Source organism: Typopeltis vanoorti, chromosome 1, assembly GCF_054136105.1.
Source record: "Typopeltis vanoorti isolate ZY-2024b chromosome 1, IOZ_Tvanoo_1.0, whole genome shotgun sequence".
In the NCBI taxonomy this organism is placed as follows: Eukaryota; Metazoa; Arthropoda; class Arachnida; order Uropygi; family Thelyphonidae; genus Typopeltis; species Typopeltis vanoorti.
Window position 1 is genome coordinate 50,167,243 of NC_143549.1, and position 25,407 is coordinate 50,192,649.

General features: G+C 34.5%; 1 protein-coding gene across 1 annotated transcript in view; it reads left to right on the top strand.

Moving 5' to 3' along the window:
- The first annotated feature begins 397 nt into the window (after window positions 1-397).
- The window catches only part of LOC150109961 (uncharacterized), an 80,146-nt gene continuing 55,136 nt past the window's right edge, over window positions 398-25,407 (top strand). Inside the window, exon 1 of the mRNA XM_090400527.1 lies at window positions 398-1,043. Coding sequence (XP_090256653.1) covers window positions 398-1,043 — 646 coding nt within the window. The remainder of the gene's footprint in view (window positions 1,044-25,407) is intronic.

Sequence of the window (25,407 nt, forward strand, 5' to 3'; positions counted from 1 at the left end):
ATGTTCCTGATAGATCTCCTAATGATGTTTAAAGCAGATGATTTTAATTATCTACCACCTCGTCGTCGTGCGAACAATTTAAGTATAGGCTTTTTTTTACGTCCTGTTCCTGCTCTGTGTACGAGGTTGATCTTTCCGTCTCAGTCTTGGGCGTCTAGGCTCTTCTCCCTGTAAGTTTAAATTCGATTGCTACTTTAGGAATCCTGTTGTTATTCATTCTTTCTATGTGGTGTAGCCAATTTTGCTGGTATTTTTCTATTTCTTGTACGATGTTTTTTATGTACGTAATTATCAACTTAACTCCTATAAAATTAGTCTTCATGAATAAATAAATCATGCGATAGAGGTCGCTAAGCTATGGAATTTTGTCATGTAAACAAAATAATCGCGTCTGGTAATGGCGGAAGGGAGTAGTTGTTTAATGGTTGATCATGCACGCAAGTGGGACGTTGAAGAGACAAGAGCTTTGTTACTTGTTTGGGCTGATGATAAGGTTCAAAATACATTAAAAGTAACCAAAAGGACGAGACCAGTATGGGCAAAGATTGCGTCTACGCTTGGAAAGCTTGGTTATGATAGAACTTGGTCGCAGTGTCGTTCAAGAATTGGTAATCTTATACAAGAATATAGGAAAGATTTAAAACATAGAAGTGCAGCGGCCAGTGCCGTTGGCAGAAACATTGGTAATTCTAGCATTCAGAAAACTGGTGTATTTTGTAGTGACGAAATTAATGGATATAATGTATGTAGCACCAGTAGCAGTTGTAATACAATTAGTAATAACACGTTGCCTTATTTCGAAATATTAGATAAGATTTTTGGTGGTCGAGCAATGAATGAAGGTCATCCTCCCCCAGTTTTGTCACTTAATACTGTACAGCTGTCGAATATATTCGATAATCAGAAAGGAAACAATCTCGCCGAAGTGTATAATGTCAGTAAAATGGATAACACTCCTATGGAAAATACTGCAGATTCGGAGTTCAGGGGACAACCCGATGCCAGGCCCACAGGAAGAGTTGGAGAACAACCTGCTTTAGAAGGTAATATTTTCTTTTTAATAAATCTTAAAGCATTGGGATGAAAGAGCATTTTTAAAAAAAAAAAAAAATTTAAAAGAAGTACTAATATTGGTTTGGTAGTTTTATAGCAAAATCTTTATATTCATAATACGTACATTCATGACTGGTTGTGTTGCTTTTATTACTAAACAGAAATGTCCCTTTTCAATTCAGATTTTGAATAGTTAACTTAAGTTGTTTAAACAAAAAAAATAAACATTTTTAGCTTCCTCACCTTAAAAAAAATATCATCTTCTGCTGATGAGATTATTATCCAGCTAATAATCTGCAAAATTCCAAATCCATCCATTTTTAGAATACTGACCTCACATTTGAGATGATGCACCAGATAAAATGCCTCCAAATATTCTTGAAGCTGTCCAAAACATAGCAGTTTGGTTGATGATCCTCTCTCTCTTTAATCACTTTCTGACTGACAGATTTGTTTTGCATTATGCCCTTCTACATCAATAGAACTGGCATCTGTCATTTCTGCTTGCCCTAGTAACATAAGCAGTATCAGTTCAATATCCATTTATAGTTCTGCCAACTCATCAAGCCTCTTATTCCCACTTATCTTTCATGCACCTCTCTTCTCTAGATGAGTCCTTTCCATTAATCCCTGCCCACTCATATTCAAAATCAGTTTGTTATCAGTTCAAACCTTACTTGTTGCAAGTGATATAAAAAAAAAATTAAAATAATTTAAAATAAAATGTAAAAAAAATTAATAAAGATGAAGTCATCCATTCCTAATTTATTACAATTAAATAAATTTAAATTGTAATAATTAGAAAGAAAGTTGACCCCACTAATCTTTCATTTGTAGTTTCTGTAGTAGTTTCTGACCTCTGGAATGTTGAGTATGAGGAAAGATTGAGAAGATGTAATTTGCAGAGTCTGGTGGAGAGGAGGAAGAGGGGAGATATGATATCGACCTACAAGTTGGTAAGGGGTTGTTATAAGATCAATGATGGAGAAGTTCTACAGAGAATAGTGGGAGATCAAGAGAAAACTAGAGGTCATCCCTGGAAACTGTATAAAGAGGGTGTGTGTAGGGGAGTGAGAGGCAGGTTTTTTTCGTGCAGAGTTGTGAATGATTGGAATGCCTTGCCTGAGAGTGTAGTGTCTGCAAGGAGTTTGAGTGTGTTTAAGACACGGCATGATGAGATGTATGTGTGATAAAAGGACCTTCAAGATGAGTCTTTGACTCCATGAGGTCTTGGGGTAATAATAATAATCTCTTCTGCCTGTTTTCTGAAACATTGTTTCCCATATCTCCATCCACACACACACACACACACACACACACACACAGTTTCTGAAACCTCCCATGAATGAAAGTGTTATGAAAGGGGGAAAAAATGTAAAGTAGTTTGAGTTAATAAAAAATGAAATCATTTTTATTAAGTTAATAAATTTTTATTGTAATAGAAAGAAACTGGATTGAAAGATAAGGGATTTTGAAGTAATTAAAAAAAATGTGCTTAATAAAACAGTATCATTTATTAAAATAAAACAAGTGGCAGATTCGGATGACTGTAGTGGATTTGTTCGATATACTGAAAAACCTTAACCGCAGAAATAGGAATGCATAAAATTTGACTATGGCTGAACCCCGTAATATGAATGCTTAATTATACTGTTAAATCTCAGAAAATAGTTATGGTGGTAATTATAGCAGTCTATCCAAGTGAGTAATAAATCCTTTTTTTTTTTTTTTTTTGTACATTTGAAATTTTGTATATTTGCAGAATAGTTTTCCCAGTAAGGCAGGATTTATGGAAAAAATAAAAAATAAAAAAAATGAGAAGAAAAATTGATGAAGATTTTGTGAGGAAAGAAGTATTGGTCAGAAGGTGTTCCAAGAATGTATTTTCATTTTGAAGGCAAAGAGATATCTTATATCTATGTGTAGACTTTGAAAAGTTGTGAAAAGATGCCAGAAGAAAGTGTTAAGCTGTATGCAGTAAATGCTACCATACACAGTGTGGCAGTATGTAATTTATATTACATTTAATTTGTAAATCAGTTAAGTACTCCAAGAATTTACAGATTTACAGGAAACTGATTTAATGTCATATCAGTTTTATACAAATTACTTTCTTTGTGCAAATGATATCATCTGCTTAAAACTTCAAGTTAAATAAGTAAACATCAAGTTAAATAATTGCCCTTCCCAAATTAGCATGAAAAGCAAATAAATAACTAAAGCCATTAAAAAAAAAAATCTGTTATTAGCTAAATAATCAATTTTATGAAGAAATGAACTATAAAGTACTAAGATAATTTAGATATTTAGATATATTTTGTAACGGAGATAGAAAATTAACTATGTAATTTACTCAGTTATGTAATTTTCTCAATTCACTTCAGGTATTCAACAAGCAAAGTGTTGGTCATATATGTTCAGCATGAAAATGATATATCTAAACAGTATTCACAAACATCCATTATCATGACAGAATTCAAATCCACATCCTGTCAGTTGGAGACTATCAAAGTTTGGTGTGGCAGGATGCTAGTTGACTAAATTTATATAGAACAAGAAAAGAATCAGTTGAGATACAAACTAATCATATGTATGACAGTGTATAAATTGACTGTACCAATCTTTGAGTAAATTACTTACTCAAAGATTGGTGATCACCAATATGTGTGTTCTGAGAGAGAGAAAGAAAGAAAGGGCATTAGTGGTACAACTATATTAAAAATGAAGATAATACAGAGGCATTTGTTATTATTGACATCCAGTGGTGTTTAAGCTGAGAAAATTACATTATGCTATTAGTAGATTAAAATGATGGTGAAAAGGCTTATTAGCATTATTTGAATTATATCTGAATCATCTAAAGCTTATGAAGTGACTGAGGCCACTGTTTATTATGGCATTTGCCTGTTTTGCCAGTAGAACACATGTAATTTACAGACAATACACTGTCTTCATAGCATAGTTGCCTCAACAGTAAATACAAAACAGCCAGTGTATTCTGCAGGATAAAAATTCTGAATTTTTTGGAAGGAAAGTCTTGCTACTTCTGCATGAGGTGTGATGATATCTAACTGACCTTCAACCAAAAAACTTATAAGGGTTTCTCATGTCTAAGATGGGATTTGAACTCAAGCCTTTTCAAATGAAATATATCATGAAAAGACCAAAAATGGAAAACCAGTATAAGACCAGCTGCCTTAGAAGACAAAAGTAAGAATTGATCACATTAGGGATATACCAATTAAACAATGTTTAGAATTAGTTTGTTTTAGTAATGAAATTTTCTGTTGCCTGTCCTATCATACTATCTTTTATACCCCCATACAGTTTAGGAAATACTAATAGCAACAAACTGTAAATTCACATCAGCAGTTAAGATTTTATTGAGATCCACTTTGTTTTCATACTAAACTGCTGAGTTCAAAGTTTGTATTAAAAAGAGGAAGTTTCTGACAAGTACTACTCATCTTTGAAACATTTTTGAATTAATTAAAAAAAAAAAGGAAGTCAAAAGTCACATTTAAATCAGAAGCTGCAGATAAAACTGAACTTCATTGAGCCTAATTGTCTACTGTTGTTTTATAGGTGTTTTCTTTTTGTATAAACTACTATAATCTTTACAGAGTGTAGCAATGCATATGTATTCTAATGAGTTTATTAGAACCGACTTTATTTTGATTATTGCTAGAATTAAGTCTTTTATTAATTAACTGATTTAGTTAATTCAGTTCATTGATGAATAGATACATGTAGGTTATCATCAGATTCCTGATATGTTACTTCAGAGGTGGGGGAGGATTACAGGATATTATGATATTGCTACAAGATGAGATTACATCATTACTTACTTCCTATAAACAATAAATTAAAGATGCCAAGAGATTATATGCTTGGTTTTACACTTGGATAAAGGTTTAATCCTTTATCCAAGTGTAAGCAAACAAAGTTTGCACATGAAGTAACTTCATGACTGGGCAACTAGTATATAGAGGCTAGGGAAAGTGACCTTTCCCATAATGCTATGCATGGGAAAGGTCACTTCCCAGACTGGTTTTGACCTTTATTGAGGTCTCATCAGTGGGAGCTAGACCCAGATACCATGGTTTAAATAATGCAGAAGTTATATTTCCATATACAAGTTAGCAAAACGTGTCACTTTATTATTGAAAGACTCTGGATTAAAGATAGATGTTTCCACTATTCTTGGTTTAATCCTTTATCCAAGAGTAAGTAAACAAAGTTTGCATGTGAAGTAACTTCACAACTGAATAACATCCATCTCTCATCTAGGATATCTAGCACACTCTCCCTTGATGAGTCTTTGAACTTCCTTGAGGTGTCACATAATAATAATAATAATAATAATAATATCATTTTGGTCTTATTTTAGTAATAAGATGACACCTTTTGACTACTTGTATATGGAAATATGACTTCTGCATTATTTCAACCATGGTATCACTTCTGTGTCTAGCTCCCACTGATGAGACCTCAATAAAGGTCACAACGGTTTGGGAAGTGACCTTTCCCATAATGCATAGCATTACACATTTCTGTAAGGATATGTGTTTTTCATTGTGATATGAAGTTATTAGCCTCTCTATACGAGTTGCCCAGTCGTGAAGTTACTTCACGTGAGAACTTTGTTTGCTTATACTTGGATAAAGGATTAAACCATGAATATAATTCTTGGCATCTTTCATTTATAGTATAACCAAGTGGAAAAACTTAGCATTTAAATTCCTGTGAACAGCTTCCCCCTCTAAAGCAGTCTGTCAGAACTCCAATATTATTACTATTTATTGACATCTCCATGGACTCATCAAGGGAGGGCATCCTACTCTACTAAACATAACTCACCAGTTCCACTACTTAAATCTGCCAGCTACACCACATGCTACTATCATCATCTACACGTAATACACACATCTACTGCCCACTACGATAGTATTTTTTGTATGTAACTTTTATGTGTTCTCCTAGCCATTTGTTTGTATATGGAATAAAAAATGCTAGTTTCCAAGAGATAAACCTTGCTTCCTCCATATGAGATCACTACCTCGTCTTTAGTTTAAAAAAAAGTCAATGTAGAGATTATTTCATCATCTATACTTCTGTCTTCTGAGGTACTTCTTAGAAGATAGAATTACTTTTTAGGTTGATACATTACTATCAATCCATCTTGATCTAGGTCTTTCTCTTAATCTTTTTCCTGCCATCCTGAAACAAACAAAAAAAAGTTTTTTTTTTTTTTATTACAGCATTAGCATAATCACAAGGTGAAGCTAGAACAGAGAATGTTAATCCTATTTTCAGAGCTGAACCATGTGCTGAATTGCGTGTCAGGAAAAAATTACACAGGATAAAATTGCACTGCAAAAATTACACGAGGACGAAATTACACAGGGAAGAAATTACACAAAGAAAAAATTATACATAGATAAAAATACATGAAGAAAAAAATTAAAAGGAAAAATACACAAGTAAGAAATTACGAAATTAAGAAATTAAACAAAAAATTACACATGGATAAAAATACACTAAGAAAAAAATTAAAAGGAAAAACAGGAAAATATTTACACAAGTAATTTCAAAATTAAGAAATTACACAGAGAAGAAAAAACAAAGATAAAATTACATATAGATAAAAATACACTAAGGAAAAAATACACAAAGGAAAAAATACACAAGTAAGAAATTACACATGAAATAAAATTTACCAAAAATTGTACAAAATTTATAACCAGCAAGGGGTAAATCACTAGTGCAGATTTGGGCATGCGGATTAGGGAGGTGGTTGAGTTGGAAACTCAAAATGATGTAGTGATTAGCTACCCTAATTAGTACTTACTTAAGATTTACAAGGAATAAATTCTTAAGGTAAAACCAATCGACAATTGTTAATCACCATGAACTGCTCAAGAATTTCTAAGAATTGTTTGGGTGAAGGTATATAAGTACATTTTTGTCTTACATTCTTCAGTTCTCGTTTAGTGACTTGTAATACAACTAGTGTATAATGTGTGAGTTAATAAATTTTGTGATTAAATTTTTAAAATTGATTTTTAATTTCCATGGCTGATTTTGAGTACGGCGTTAGTAATAAAGGTGGTCAAATTATAATTTACAAAGAATTCGAGTTTGTTCATCACCATGAAACTGCTATCGGAACTATTCATTGGCGTTGTGCAAAGTTTAGAACTTTACATTGTCGATCGCTGCTCCATACCAGAGACAAAAAGATTATCTGTGAGTCTTCAGAACACTGTCATGTTAATAGGACTTTTGAATCTGAAGCTCATCAACTTGCAAATCAAATGAAAAGAGAAATATCAAATCCAGGCGCAACGACTCATGCAATTATAGCTAACAGTTTAGTGACTGTATCAGACGAATTAAAAATGTGCCTACCGAAGAAGAGCTCCATGACGAGGCGATTAAATAGATTGAAAGCTAAAACAATCGGAAACGTTCCGTGAAATCCAGATAACAAAAATTTTGAAATACCAGAGAAGTACTCTAAATGGATTATTCATGATTCCGGGGCAGAAGATCCAGAACGTATAATACTAATTGGTCACAAGACTCTTCTAGATCAACTTGTAGTTAACGATTTTTGACTAGCAGATGGTACATTTAAAGTGGTTCCAGAAATATATTATCAGTTATATAGAATCCATGTCCAATATGATTCAGGCGTCGCTTTTCCTTGTCTACTGGCTCTTCTACCAGGGAAAAAGGAAGAAATATACGTGTAGATGTTGAACATGTTACTGGAGAAAATTCCTGAAGCTCGACCACGAAAAATTTTGACCGATTTTGAAACAGCAGCAATGAATGCTTTCCGTACCGTGTTTGAAAACATCGAAATTGGTGGCTGCTTTTTTCACTTATCACAATCTATTATACGCAAAGTAAATGAATGTGGACTAAAATCTATATGACTCCAATCAGTTATTTGCAGTACACATTAAATTGTTACAATCACTTGCACGTTTGCCAGAAGAAGAAGTGTTAGAAACATTTTTAGAAGTTGATGATCTGTTCTCTAATTTAGATGAATATAATGAACAAATCGAGCAAGTTTTCCTTTACTTTGAACATACATATATTCGAGGTCGACAGCTCAGGAACGGCACTTATAGACAACCTCTATTCAATATTTCTACTGGGAACCATAGACACTCTGCAGCCAACTGTATAGCTAGAACTACAAATTGTATCAAAGGATGGTACTATGGACTTCAGTCGCTCTTTCAGTGTTCCCATCCAACTGTTTGGAAATTTTTGGATAACATTGTTAAAGAATTATCTTTACAACATACAAACTATTTGCAGCATTTAACTGGTCAACGAAACCCAGGATGTCATAGGTACATTTCGTTAAAACAACGTATTTCAAATATTGTAAAAAAATTATGACTAATAGACGATTGGATTTTTTACGTTGTATGTCTTATATGACTTAGCGTTTGTTTTTTTATTATTTTTTAAAATAAAAGTAATTTTTGCAATATTAAGAAAGTTTGTGTTTAATTTGACAACAAAATACCAATAATATTTTAATCGAATTAAAGTCAACAGGTAGGTCTTATAAAGTATTACAAAAGTATCGGAACTCTTATCTGAAAATAAATATGAAATTCATCATAAAAATTTAAAACTCTAAAGTAAAAAACTTCGATGTGAATATTCAAATTTGTGTAATTTTTTCTTAGTGTATTTTTATCTATATGTAATTTCATCCTTGTGTAATTTTTGCAGTGTCATTTTATCCTGTGTAATTTTGTCCCGTGTAATTTTAACATGTAACCGCTGAATTGCTACCATATGAGTGTTTATAAAATCAAATGGTTGCAATTAAAATCAAAACTAAAATAAAAATAATTTTGAAATAAAATTCGTCATCATTAATTTCCTGATATGTACTCTCGAGGAGTGTGTAGGATGCTGTGACAGCACTACATGATTAAGTTTACACTATAATTAAATTCCTGTCAACAATTTTCTTCCATATTTCCAATAATTTCCTCAATATTAGCCTATATCATAGACTATTATGGAGGAAAATAAGACTCATATTACTTGTCAGCACTCCGATATTGTCGTAACTATCATTTCGGTCTTCTAGGTGGATTGGATGAATCAATCCACCTAGATATTTGTCTTCCTGTGGATCTTTTTCCTGCCATCTTGGCATCAAACAACTGGTTTTTTAACCTAATGTCTTCATTTTTAATATAATCAGAGTCCTAATTTTTCTCAGAACTCTGAAATCTGTGGTCTCTAATCTTTGATCACGTGCTGTATTTCTAACCCAACGCTCAGATCCATAACCTAAAAACTAGTTTGAACACTGTTTTGTATATTGCTAGTTTAATGTTTTTAGTTACTCTCACTTATTTCATATAAATTTATTCAGCTGGTTCCCCAACATTCCAGCTTTGCTTATTCTTTTGTCTCTTTCCAAATTTAATTGCTGTCTTCACTACAAACTGTGCCTAAATAGCCAAAACGTTTTACTTGTTCTATAAATTTTCTCCATTGACAATGCTGCTGAAGTTTTTTTCTTATGTTCTTGCCAATTTTCATAGTTTTGGACTTTTTTATTGCTGATTTTCATGCAAATTTGTTACAGTTGTTATTTAGTTTTAGAGAATCCTGGAGACTTGCACTTAATGTGTTTAGGAGTATGTCATCATCTGCAAAAAGAAGAGTCAAATCAAATTTGATATCTCTGATAATAATATTCTAGCACCTCTGTAGCACAGTTGGAAGAACGATGGTATGTTGCACCCTTCGATTGGAAAAGGCCTAAGTGCAATTCTTGTTATGGCAGGAGGAATCTTTATGTAGTTTTGTTCAATTGTAGGTGAGTTAGTTAGCCAATCTAGGTAGCAGGATTTTTTTTTTCTCCTGGAAACTTGTTTTTTTCATCCTGCTTATAAATCAGCCTTCAGAACACAGATAATTTACAGACAAAAAATGTTAGTGGTGGTGGCAGACAGTAGATGGTGTTGGTGTAGATGATCATAGTAGTGGCAGGTTGGTGTAGTTGGTGGATTAAGTAGTAGAGACAGAGAGTTGTAGAGTAGGTGCCTCCCTCAATGAGCCTTTGAACTCTTTGGAAGTGGTGTCAGGATAAATAATATCAGGTTTAATGCAACTTTATTTCATAAAGCAACCCATATAGATGAATAAAAATGGAGATTAATGTGCATCCTTGTCTTACACCTGATTTTTAGATCAATTTTTCTGTATTTCATTCAATTTTAACTTTCATTTATAGTATAACCTTAAATATAGACTGTGTATTGTTGTATATAATGTTCCATGTATCCCATATAAATGTAGTGTTTTGAAAAACTTTTCTCTGGTCACCTTTTCATATATTTCTTTTCCAGATACAAAACTTAAGTACAGATTCTTTTTATATTTCCCATGATTTCTCAGCTCTTTGTCATAAAGTGAAAATCTGAACTTGACAACCTCTATTTGCCCTGAACCCAGCTTGTTCCTTTCCATATTTCTTATTCACAATTTTTCTCAGCCTCTTTTCAAGCATTCTAACCACACCATCTGCATTCTGCAGTAAAATGTTCATATCCCCATATTTGTGCATTTCTGGTTAAATATCATCTGCTCCAGCTGCTTTTCCACATTTCAAGTTTTTGATGGCTATTTGTTTACGTCAAGCGTTGATATATACTTCTGTTTGTATTCCTCTTGAATATTTTCTGCTACTGTTCTATAACTGCTTGTTTTGTGTTTAACAGTCTTTCAAATAATTATTCTATACATCTACAATATCATTATCTTCAGTTTTCATGTCACCTTCATCATCTTTTATTCCTTTTACAGTACTCTTTCATCCATTTCTAAACTTTTTCAACTCCTCTACAATGTTTTGCCATCTTCCTGATATTTAGCTTCTGCAGGTCTTCCCATGACTTTTGTTTAGCTACTTTTATCTTGATATCAAAATTGGAGATGTTAATGTCAGCTCTTTGCTTTATGCAGATGATGTTATACTTCTAAATAAATCCGCTACAAGTCTGCAAGATTCTCTGACTAAATTGAATAGCTGTTGTAATAGATATGGTATGAAGGTCAGCAATAAAAAGACAAAGACAATGAAAATAGGCAGAATCATTGAAAATGTCAACTGTGTTGTGAATGGAGAACCTGTGGAACAAGTAAAACATTTCAGCTACTTAGGCACGATTTTTACTGAAGATGGTAAATTAAATATAGAAATAGACAACAGCATCAGCAAAGCTGGTATGGTGGGAAGTCAATTGAATAAATACATATGGAATAAGAGAGAAATTAGTCGGAACACTAAATTAGCTGTATACAAGACGGTGTTCAAACCAGTTTTAACTTATGGATCTGAGAGCTGGGTCAGAAGTAAAACACTTGACCAAAGACTAGAGACTGCAGATATGAGAGTCCTGAGAAAGATTATAGGGGTGAACAGATGGCATCAATGGCAATATCATATTAAAAACAACGATATTAGGAAAGAACTTGACATTGTCAGCATCCAGGAATGTGTTAGCAGAGCTAATCTCAGGTGGTATGGTCACTTAAACAGAATGGGTGAGGAAAGATTAGCAAAACAAGTGTTCTCTGCCAGGTTGGCAGCAAAACGACTCAGAGGAAGACCAAGATATAGGTGGATTGATACGGTACAAAGTGCCTTAGACGATAGAAATATAAGATCTGATAATGTTGGAGTCTTGACAAATAACAGACTGATTTGGAGGAAAATTGTAAATAGGAAGTTAGTAATGATGTAATTTTTTTCATGTAGTACTATCATATCCTGTACACCCCTTGAGAGTACATGGCAGGAATTTGATGATGACTTTTACATCATTAACTTTCCTCATCCTACTAGTAATAAAACCTGTTTTCGATGCATTGAAATATCCTAATAAAGGGATTGGTAAACAAATTTATTATATCATTTATGGTGATCAATTGACCTCTGTTTTCATCTAACAGTGTCATTTTCCCACAATCATTTCTCCTCCTACTGGCCTCATAACAAAATAAGTCCTTAGGATTTTCCTCAAATTGCAGAGCTAATCTGTTCTCATATTAGTTTCATCTTCCTTGCTATGCCAGTCACCTTCCTGGCCTGAGTCTTGTATTTTTCATGCAACTGCTCTCCCATTCCTTTATACTTTTTCATAACCTATTTTTCATCTAAATTTCTATTTGATGTTATTAGGTCATCCACTTTACACTGAAACATATTATCTTTTTCACTTTGGGTATGGAACTTGCCATTGCTACTAATAAATATTTTTTCACTTGTTGACATGATTGCTTCAGTTGGTTGTGTAAACAGAGCAATTTGTAAAAAAAAAAAAAAAAAAAAAAAAAGCTTTCTAATTATGTACAATTTCACAAAGGCATCCTTCATTAGCTGCTAGTATATGCATACTCTGAAGACAAAGTGAGAGTGGGCCATGTACAAGAGAGACAATCTCAAATTTGAAAATATTAAGATAATCATGACAAAACAAAACAAAAAAAGTAAACTCGTTGTTAATTAAACAAATTAAATTTATTTCTAAAACTACTGAATTTCCAAGTTTTTGGAAGTACATGAGAAAACATAGTGCCTTGCTATAACATTATAAAAAAAAATCGCAAACTCCTGCCCAAGAACGTGTATTGGCTTTATTTGTGCATTAATTACATCTCTAACTTTTTTTTTTAAGAGTCATTTATATTCCAAAATGACTTTGAAAACTTATTTCAGATAGTTATGTCACAATCTATGAACTGCCAGATGGTGATAAAAATTATAAATACAGAAAAGAGGCAAAAAAAAAAAAAAAAGCTTTTATTTCTATATTATTTAAATCATTTAGGCAAGTTAAGCTATTGCCTAAAATTAAGAAGCTATTTTAGTTAATTACTAATAGGAACATGCAAACATTCTTTTTGAAATATATTATTCATTATTTTTACAGCTATTTTGCCTGCTTTTGTTTAGGAATGCCCCTGTTTTAATGTCATTGGCTTTTTACTCAAGAATTCTTAGGGCATTGCAGATGTATTTTAGAGACATATGTATGTAGCATAATGGAAGAAAATTCACACATACCTTGTCTTTAATGTTGTTGCCTGTCTTCTTTCTGTGGTCACTGTCGTGCCAGGTTATTTTGCACCTTAGGCAAAGTTTACAAGTCCGCCACTTATTTCACAAGTTGGATATTTTTTAAAATGAAATTTTAAATATAAAAAATAAATTATTTTGGCATGCTTTATTAATAATATACAAAGTAATATACAATATGTATAATATATGAAAATCAAATTTTAATTTTACTTGCCTTCAATTTTGCAAAATTTTGAAAGTTTTGCTCTCCTTCATGGCTTATGCCCCAGGTGGTTGCGTAGTTTGCTTGAATGGTAATGCCGGCCCTGTTTGCAGCGCGCATACCTCTGCTGTTATGGTGTTGAAAGGGGAGTGGGGGGGGGGCTTAGGAAATGTGGGAGAATTAATTTGAAAAAAACTTGGGTTTTTTAAAATTAATAATAGTTTTTAAGAGAGTAACATGGGAGTTTTTCCAGAAATAATATCTATATTATTTATTGTTTTATTTATTTATTTTTGTTGAATAAATCTTTTTTTTGTGTGGTTAAAGCATTGGCTACTTTTTTTAAAAACATATTCCTATTATATTAATGATCTGTTAATAGTTTGGTCTGCTGATTTCTCATTCTGCAGAAACTATGTGTATTTCTATAAGTTCTTTTCATCTTATACAGGGTGTTCGGGATAAATTTGACAGTTTCGTAAGGAAAAAGAAAATCTTCTTTGTATCTATTAAATTTAATGAATTGACAAAAAAACATTACAGGCAGAGTTAATTACAATACTATCAACAAGATTTACTCAAAATAACCACCATTAGCATCGATCACAGCTTCAATTCTGCTTCGGAACCTCGAACAAGCTGATGCTACAGTCTCCCTGGGAAGGGCCGCAAAAACTGTTTTAATTTTATCCATTAACTGGGCTTTTGTATTACTGGAAGTGCGATTGGTGTCTTTTTCAACTGCGCCCCATACAAAATAATCCATGGGGTTAAGGTCTGGGGAGTTTGGAGGCCAAACATTTGGACTGGTGAAGTCGTAGAAATTTTCAGACAACCATTTTTGACTTTTCCCAGAGGTGTGGCAAGGGGCCGAATCCTGCTGCCATACATACGGCCTACCATTGGCTACCCTTGTTATCCAGGGCTTGACTACAGTTAGCAACTCCACGAACAAAGCCCGAATTCCAATGCCAGGGTTCTTCAACACCTGTTCCTGCAGATTTGCGAGGAATTCTGCTGTACGAACGCAATCAGATCGTCTGCTAGGGATCTTTCTTCTTGCTACATCCTCGTAGTCACCATTGCAAGTCTCTAGTTCATGCCTGATTGTTTTTACTGTATTCAGGGAGCATTGGGCAGCAGTCGTAATATCCTTATTTTGATGGCGGGCACGAATCATCATGATACAAGTTATTCTCTTCCATGATTCAGGTGGGTTCCAGCTATCCATCCTTTCTGACATCTTGTATATGAATGAAGAAGGGTCCAAACTTTTAAATGAAGAGAAGTGTGTGTTAATACATGTAACTTACGGAAAAATATAATTAATTATAAATATGTCAAATTTATCCCGAACACCCTGTAAATGCTGTTAAAGCATCCATAATATAACATTTTCAGGGAACATTGAATTCTGTATATAGTGGGTCCAAATATTCCTCAGCTAAACCATATAGATCAATCAAGATCTATGTCCATATATTCAATTTCTGTAGCAGATATAACTTACATGTCATTTCATCAACAGAGTATTTTCTATTTCATATTCATATATTTGTTTAGTGTTGAATGTCTTTTTTTAAGTGATTTTGAGTATAAATATGTTGGAAATCTGAAATTAACATTTTATAATATATTTTTCATTCATAAAACATTGTTTTTATGTTATTAAATTGTGTGTGGGGAGGGGGTGGGGAGGAATGAGAGTACATATTCTACTCAAGTTCACTTCTGAGATGAAGTGAACTTGAGTTCACTTCGTCTCAGAAGTGATGGTGAAATCTCATTTTCTGCTACCTTGGCACAAGGTTGAGTAAGGATTATCCTACTCTATCAGGTAAGTGAACAGTTCATCTTATTATTAGTATTACTCAGTACTTTAACATCTCTCTTATGTGTCAGTACTTTATTAATTCCACAGTACCAGATGGCACAAGATATAAAGACAGTAATGTTTCTCTTTTGTACTAATTTCTTTCCTACTTTCCATAGTAATATTTGCTTTTCAAAATTCAGTTTCATTACATAGGCATTTCTTGGACATCTTGCACTGTGATTTTGTTAGTGTCTATTCATTTATCAACTTAATCCATTCATATATTTTGTCTTGTGTCCTAAATGAGTCTTTTATTTTTTAAAAAAAAAACCCCATTCATTTAGTGTTATTTAGGAGATTTTTCATATCATTTCATTTTATAACTCTGGTTTTTTAATATCCTAGATCTCTCTCTCTCTTACACAGATATTTTGAAATAAAATACTAGCAATTTTTTTAATTAAAAACATCGAAAAATTATTGTGTTCCCACCTTTTTCTTTAATATAGAAATTTTTAAATGACATTTACTTATAATATGGTGGAATATGCAGCAGAATAGTGCCATAGGTGGATTAAGGATTAAATAACAAGACCAAGTTACAAGAATAAGTCTGCTTCAAAGACGAAACGTAGTACTTAATGCAGCTTCAGGTTTTCAGTAAGCAGTAGTGATCTGCTTACAGGAAACATTTCACACTGCATGATGAAAATCATCTATGGATCAAAGATGTGGGGGGTGAGAGAGAGAGATGATTTTACTGTTGAAATATGTTTCATTAGTTTGAAATTTTCTTTGCATTTCTTGGTCGGCTCAGTATGTATATCCTGTTTTGTATAATGTGAATGTTGATATATCCCATATTTGTGTGTTTGGTTCGGTTTCTGCCACATGCGAGAGTGGTCTGAAAAGATCTTCGCCTCGACCATAGATGGCAACACTATCGGCAAGATTTTATTTTTCTAAGTTGGTATATCTGTCATAAGCATCCATGAGAAAGTCATTCTATCAAGTAGTTCATTTTATACAGCTGTCTGAAGCAAAAGTGTTGTCTGTATCCCTTGAAATGGATAAAATTGAGTATCGTGCGGTTATAAAATTCCTTGTAAAAGAAGGTTTAACGCCAAAAGAAATTTATTCAAATTTCATGAAAGTTTAATGGCACTCTTCTCTCTTGATTTTGACAATTAAGAAATGTGCTGCCGAGTTTAAACGTGGCCGTATCAGCCTTGAAGGTGATCCACATGAAGGATATCCAAAAAGTGTAAGAACACCAGAAATCATTGATCATGTGCACGATATGGTATTGGATGACTGGCGAGTCAAAGTGCGTGAAATTACTGAGACTATAGGTATTTAAAAAGAATATATAGGATATATTTTGCATGAAGAATTGCAAATGAAAAAGCTTTGTGCGAGATGGGTACTGCGCTTGCTCACAGTAGATCAAAAACGCACTCACATGAAAATCTCTGAAAAGTGCTTGGAGCGTTTTAACAAGAATAAAACTGATTTTGTGCATCGATTTATTACTGGGATGAGACTTGGACTCACCATTACAAACAGAATCCAAACAGCAGTCAAAACAGTGGACAGAAGCCAGTTGTTCAGCTCCAAAGAAAACAATGTTGGTTCCATCAGCAGGAAAGGTCATGTCATCAGTGTTTTGGGATGCTAAAGGCATTTTGTTTATTAATTATTTTGAAAAGGGTAAAACAATAACCGAGGAATATTATTCCGATCTTTTAACCAGACTAGATGAAAAAATTCATGAGAAAAGACCCTGTTTGTAGGAAAAAAAATCATCTTTCATCAGGATAATGCACCTTCCCACAAAGGTGTTTTGGCAGTGGGAAATTTAAGGGGATCTGCACTATGAATTGTTAGAACATCCACCCTATTCCCCAGATTTTGCTCCCTCTGACTTCTATCTCTTCCCAAAACTAAAACTCTTACTCGCTGGTCAGCATTTATCTTCAAATCAAGAGGTGATTGCAGCTGTAGAGCTATTTTGCAGATCTTACTGAGAACCACTACAGTGACGGGATAATGGTGCTGGAGCATTGCTTGAATAAATGTATTGGTCTTAAGTGAGATTATGTTGAAAAATAAAAATAATTTTGAAATTATAAATTCATTTTTTCATTGTTAGGCCGAGAACTTTTCAGACCACCCTCACATGAAGGCATTCTTTACACACACACACACACACACAGGCTGCTGAATTAGAAACCTTTATGCAGATGCACATAAATGTCATCACACAGCGTTTATGCAAAATACATTGTTGTATCCAGTGTGTTCTGTTCTGGTCAGTAATATTGATTAGAATGGGAAAAACAAAGGATCTTTTGCAGTTCTATAAAGGGCTTATTGTGGGTGCCATCTGGCTGGAGGTATGATTTTGAAAACAGTAGAGCCAACTGGTTTTCTCAAAAGATGATTTATCCCAGGCTTAATGGTAAATTAACCCACATTGCTTGTCTAAGAGACACAACTGTGGTCTTGCAACAGTCTGTGAGGAACAAGATCACTGTCATTCCTTTGTGCAGCAACTGACCAAAGCATTTAATGAAAGCTCTTCCAGGGAATTGAAGAGGATATACCGTGGTATCAGGAACACCATGACTGGACACTGGATAAAAGTCATGGTTCCATGAGTCACGATACATCTTGTTCGGTACCGATGGTAAGCAAAGAGTTGGGTAGGAGACCTATGAAGAAATAAACCAACTTGCCTTGTAAACAAAGTTCTGGAGGTGGTTCATGGTATGAGGCATGTTCTGTTTTTGTGGAATGGATTCCTTGATATTTCTGGAAGGTCAGGTGTTGCTGATCAAGTCCATCCTGAATTGTTGCCTATTTTCCCACAAGTCATGGTTGTTTAATGGATAATAATGATACTGTCTATTGTACAAGACTTGTTTAGCAGTGGTTCAGCGAGTACAACAGCAACTTCCACCATCTTCCCGTGGCCACCACAAAGCCTGGATCTGAATCCCTGTTGAGAATGTATGTGATGTTAAAAAAAGAACAGATCCAGAAGGAAAGTCCTCTTTCATCAAATCTGAGCTACTTAAAAAGCTGTCTGGTGAATGTCTGATATGTTGTAGGCATAGACAATCCAACACCTTGTGGAATCTATGCCAAATCACATATTTTCTGTTAATTCAGGTTAAAAGTGGTCCAATGTGGTATTAAATAAAAGTTTCTAATTCAGTGGCCAGTGTGTGGGTATGCACACTTGTGTACATTTGAGTGAGTGAGAAGTCCAATGCAGTATTAAATTAAAGTTTCTAATTCGGTGGCCGGTGTGTGCATGTGTTTCCCTTCCATATTTCCATAAACAGGAAGGATGTTGATATTTTCTGTCATGTGTACCATGCTATAGTTTTGAGGTCATCTACATAGGTAACAATACAAAGGGCATTGTTATTTGAAATTTTTATGCCAACTTTACTGAGTATATTGTACAAGAGTGTTTCAAACAATAAAGTGTCAGTCACTCTTATGTTGAAGTTGTTAGAATTATGATTATAGCCAGTGTCTTATGTCTCTTAATTGCATGTGTTCTTCTGACTGGTTTGCCCTACCTCATCTTTAAGAAACGAGGTGAGCAGACTGGGACTTCTGACCTAATGTCAAGTCCACACATTCATGTGGTGTGTCCTCTTAGTAGGTATCCTCTGGTAATTGAACAAATGAGGATCGGTTGGCAATTTGGAGTCAACCAAATTGCCAACCGATCCTCTATTGGCTTAAGCCAGAAATACATATAATTGTATAACATGATGAGATTTCATGCTAGCTGGGGCTGTAAAAACCCAAGTTTCTGGGATGCAAAACCATGCCATTGCATATAAGGTAAAGCTAACTTACCTTCAGATGAAAAGCCATTATAAAAATTCTTTGCATCATTGACCAAATGTAAACTATCTAGGTCTTTGCAACAAGAAGCAATGTAGACATATAGCTAAGTAGGTTCTACTATGTGAAAGATTTTATTCTGTCAAAATGCACAACTTCAGTACACATCACTTTTTATATGATTGCCAAATGTGGTTATGAATTTATCTCAACATGTGGCCAAGTAATCTTTTTCAGTTAGAAGAAATTGGTGTCAAGTGAGTGCTTGCAGCACTTAATTGATTGTTGCTATTATTATTATTATTCGTGACACCTCCAAGGAGTCTGAAGACTCATTGCGGGAGTTGTACACCTATTGTACAACTCTCCGTCTCCACCACTATCTAAGTGCATTCAGTGATCCAAAAGTTTGGAAATCACTAGGTACAAGACTAGGACTGTACATTGAGTTGTGCACTACATGCATTTTCACTAACTGGTAATGAATCTTGCTGTTACATTATACTAAAAATGCAACAAAAAAGAATGCAAATGTTCTTTTTGCCTATTCAAACCTTTCCACAGGTAATACTTTTTCATATATGTTCTGCTGTTTACCTGACCTTCAAAACAATGACCCTTCAATCAACTGACCATTGCATGTCACCTGACTCCTGGTACAGCACTGTGTAATTGTACTTCAGTTATCAGAATTGCAAATTGCCCTCCTGATGTGATCAGATAAACAGTATATTATTGTATGACCTTATTTTTTTTTAACACCCACATATTTCATTATCATCCTGTTTATGCAGATGTTGAACAAGACAGTATTAGAATGCTTCATTGTTTGACACCCATTTGACTTTTTATTTCTTTTGTAATATTAACTTACCAGCTGATTGATGTGCACATGTTGTTGTTATTATTATATCAACCTTCATGGAGTCAACATGTTTATTTGGGAGGTTCACTCAACCACTAACATGTTTCTCATATTGAACCTTAAAATCCTTCTCTTCCAGTTCACCATGTATTCTGGTAATGTGTTTCACTTACCCACAGTACTTCCTGTAAAAACACTACACATCCTTCTTCACCATAAAACCTTGATAAGACTGCATCTGTACTACTGTGTCCAGATCTTGTAACCTGAATTTCTTGGAATGAGAAAAAGGTGGAGAGGATCCAGAGGCAAGTGACCAAAATAGTGGAGGGATAGTGTTATGTCTATGAAATGCTCCTTATGAGGATAGGTTAAAGATTTGTAAGTTACAGAAAATTGGTTGATAGGCAGAAAAGGAGTGACATGATTGAGATGTATGAAGTACTGAAAAGGTTTTACAGGATTGATGTAGACGAAATTTTTCAGAACCGATCTAGCAGGGGGAAAGATCTAGGGGTCTCTACAGAAATTAAGCAAAAGTATGATCAACAAGGGGATGTGAGGACTAGATTTTTTACTTGGAGAGTGGCGATTGAATAGATTGAGTCTGTTGTAGGTGCTATGTCAGTGTCACAGTGAGCTCAAAGTGAAGTATGATAGATATTGGGTAGTACTTGGCATAATGTTTAGGGCCTCCCTCGAGGAGTCTGTACACTTCATGGAGTTACCATGTAACAACAATAATAATAATACGTCTTTTATACAACTTCCAGGGTTGGATGGCCTTTTGTTCTATATATGATATTATTATTATTATTATTATTACTGCGGGCGACTCCAGGGAGTCCTTAGACTCATCCAGGGAGGCTCTAAACATCATGTCCACACAACTATACAACATTCTCACAGTATCCATCATACCTTGCCTTGAACTCATAGCACCCACAACAGACTCTGGCAGCTTATTCCACTCATTTACCACTCTAAAAGTAAAGAACCCAGCTCTAACACCCCTGCTAACCACACTCTTGCCCAGTTTCCATAGGTGTCCCCTAGTTCTCCCACCACCAGTCCTGATCTCAAAAATATCCTCTGAATTAATCCTATAGAAACCCTTTAACAATTTAAATGTCTCAATCATATCTCCCCTTTTCCGCCTATCAACTAGTTTCTGCAACCCACAAATCTTCAACCTGTTCTCATATGGTTCATTTCACAGACCTCCTATCATCTTAGTCACTTGCCTCTGGATCCTCTCCACCTCCTCCCCATCAAGAAAGAACTGAGGTGTCCAAATCTGGACACAGGTAGTCGAGATGAGGTCTTATCAATGCTCGGTACAGAGGTACAATAACTTGCTTGTCTCTGCTCGTCAAGGTATTTTTCAACAACCATGTGAGTTGATGAGCTGATTTAGCTACTTTTGCAATGTGCCCCCTAAACTTCATCTCCCTATCCACCAACACTCCTAAGTCCCTGGCCTCATCAATCTCCTGGAGTACAATTCCACCAATGTGGTATACTGCTGCTAATCTTTTCATCCCAAAATGCATAACCTTACATTTTGTCACATTAAATTGACATCCATTCTCCTTAGCCAGAACTCCAATCTATCCAAGTCATTCTGCAAGATTTTGACATCTTCTGCATTCACTATCGCTCTACCCAACTTTGCATCATCAGCGAACAAATGAACTGTTCCACTTAGATCCTTCCCTATATCGTTAATGAATAGATTAAACAGCAGTGGTTCAAGAACAGAACCCTGCGACACACCACTAGTCACAGGCTGTCTTTTGGACTCTACTCCTGAATAAACTACTCTTTGATATCTCTCCATCAACCACCCACCTATCCATCTCACCAACCCTATATCCATTCCCATATGTTGTAGTTTACGGATTAGAATTCCATGTGGTATCTTGTCAAACGCCTTTGCCAGGTCCAGCATTATCACTGTAAACCCATTATCCTTATCCAGTTCAACCATCACCTTGTTATAAAACTTGAGCAAGTTATTGAGGCATGAATCTACCCTTCACAAAGCCATGCTGTCCCCTGTACAGTATCTCATTTTCATCACTCCATTTCTGTATTTTTCCCTTGACTACTTTCTCCAAGACCTTGACAACGACTCCTGATATGCTGATCGGTCGGTAATTTGCAACATATTCTTGGATCCTCCTTGATGCAATGAAACTATTTTCCCCTCTTTCCACACTTTCGGGACTAAACCAGACCAAAATTTACATCATTACTAACTTCCTATCAACAATTTTCCTCGAAATCAATCTGTTACCTGTCAGATCTTATATTTCTATCTTTTAAAAAAAAAAAAAAAGTACATTATACTCATAGAAAAAAAGAATGTTAAATGATTATATCCACAACCAAATAAAGTTGAAAACATTCCATGAAAAAAAATCACTGCCTTCCACAGAAACCAGTTAAAAAAGAACAATCACACAAATGTTAACAACTGCTGGTGTTAATCATGATAGATCTGTACATTATCTTAAACAATTATATATATATATATTTATATATATATATTATTATTATTATTATTATTATTATTATAACAGTGTCTCCATGAGTCAAAAGACTCATTGCAGGAAACCATACATTGAAACACTAATCATTATTTACACAATACCTGTCATACCTCTCCTTAAATTCATTCACAGACAAAGCATTCACAACCTCTGGCAATGCATTCCATCCATTCTCAACCCTCCAAGCAAAAAAATCTAGTCCTAATACCCTTGTTTTCACTTGGTTAGACTATAATAAATTTAGTTATCCTTTATCCAAGTGTGAGCAAACAAAGTTTGCACCTGAAAAGTATCTTCAGGACTGGGATATGGTAATATCTCCACTTGGGCCTGGCTCCCACTGAAGAGATCTCAATAAAGGTCGAAACTAGTCTGGGTAGTGGCCCTTCCCTTAATGCATAACATTATACATATCCGCAAGGAGATGTGTTCTGTATTATGGGAGATACTGTGATAGGAGTGGTGTTAGCTTGCTCCACCTTTGCAATGAGTTGCCTGGTGTTGTACTACCTTACCGCAGTCCTGAAGATACTTTCAGACGCACACTTTGTTTGCTCACACTTGGATAAAGGATTAAACTAAATTTATTATAGTCTAACCAAGTGAAAAAATAAACTTTCAACATCTTTCTCTAAATCCAGAGTAATTTAATAAAAAGGTGGCACACCGTTTGGCAACTCCTATAGGTAGAGATGACCTTGCTAATGCCCAGTATCTCCACTTGGGCCTGGCTCCCACTGAAGAGACATCAATAAAGGTCAAAAGTAGTCTGGGTAGTGGCCCCTTCTCTTAATGCATAACATTATATACAGGGTGTTCGGGATAAATTTGACAGTTTCGTAAGGAAAAAGAAAATCTTCTTTGTATCTATTAAATTTAATGAATTGACAAAAAAACATTACAGGCAGAGTTAATTACAATACTATCAACAAGATTTACTCAAAATAACCACCATTAGCATCGATCACAGCTTCAATTCTGCTTCGGAACCTCGAACAAGCTGATGCTACAGTCTCCCTGGGATGGGCCGCAAAAACTGTTTTAATTTTATCCATTAACTGGGCTTTTGTATTACTGGAAGTGCGATTGGTGTCTTTTTCAACTGCGCCCCATACAAAATAATCCATGGGGTTAAGGTCTGGGGAGTTTGGAGGCCAAACATTTGGACTGGTGAAGTCGTAGAAATTTTCAGACAACCATTTTTGACTTTTCCCAGAGGTGTGGCAAGGGGCCGAATCCTGCTGCCATACATACGGCCTACCATTGGCTACCCTTGTTATCCAGGGCTTGACTACAGTTAGCAACTCCACGAACAAAGCCCGAATTCCAATGCCAGGGTTCTTCAACACCTGTTCCTGCAGATTTGCGAGGAATTCTGCTGTACGAACGCAATCAGATCGTCTGCTAGGGATCTTTCTTCTTGCTACATCCTCGTAGTCACCATTGCAAGTCTCTAGTTCATGCCTGATTGTTTTTACTGTATTCAGGGAGCATTGGGCAGCAGTCGTAATATCCTTATTTTGATGGCGGGCACGAATCATCATGATACAAGTTATTCTCTTCCATGATTCAGGTGGGTTCCAGCTATCCATCCTTTCTGACATCTTGTATATGAATGAAGAAGGGTCCAAACTTTTAAATGAAGAGAAGTGTGTGTTAATACATGTAACTTACGGAAAAATATAATTAATTATAAATATGTCAAATTTATCCCGAACACCCTGTATATACATATCTGCAAGAAGATGTGTTCTTGCATTATGGGAGATACTGAGATAGGAGTGATGTTAGCTTGCTCCACCTTTGCAACGAGTTGCCCAGTGTTGTACTACCTTACCCCAGTCCTGAAGATACTTTCAGGTGCAAACTTTGTTTGTTCTCACTTGGATAAAGGATTAAACTAAATTTATAGTCTAACCAAGTGAAAAATAAACTTTCATCAAAAAAGCATTACTATCCCGAAGAATGAAAACTTTAGAAGTCAGAGATATCCTTTCTTCCATAGTATGGACAAGTATAAATATCATTCCATATGTTATATATACTTTTGCAAGCTGTCAAGCAGTAATATATTTGCCACTAGGAATGTAACGCATTCAGTGAGCAACAATCATGAATATCAGATAATAGTTTATGTTGCAGACCTGGTTATCAAAGAGCATACTAGCCCTGCTTTCTTACTGCCAGGCTTCAAGTTGAAATCCCACTGCAGCTTGGATGTTTGAAAATGGCCTTAGGTAGGAGATGAATTTTAATCCCTATCGAGATTATTATACTGCTTAATAGGAGTCTTAAAAAAAAGGTTCATGTGTGGTCTAGAATAGAGTGTCTTAATTATCTAACCCTTAGTCCACTCACAATACTAAGCATGCAATAGGTTTACAGCTCTTCTCGGATGGACTTGAGATATGTATGCATAGTTTGTATTATAGGTAGTTTTATTTTCAGTTTTGTTTTCTTTATTTTTTACTATAAAAAATAGAGTGAATGAAATTCACTTTTTGTAGTAAAAAAAAAAAAAATTGAAACTTTTTTGTATGATGAGATCTGTGGAGTATTCATGCCTAGAATCACACATGTACCATAGTAAAAATTAAATTTATTATGCAATATTTTGTTTTAGTTAAGACATCATCAGTACAAACAACAATAAGGAATTTATTAAATAAAGAAACAGTAGAGCACATGCATTAAATTGGAATCCCTTTATGTATATAGTTCAAGGGCTGAAACTATTGTGCTAAAAATTAAAATAGATTAGTTACAATAAAATATAAGAGATTACAAATTTATTTAATACAGTTGAAGATAATTTACCACACTTTTGGAATAGTTTGGCAGTCATTACGATTGAGGTTAGTCGATGAAGTAGGGCTTCAGCACTTTTTTTTTGTATAAACATGTTTGTAG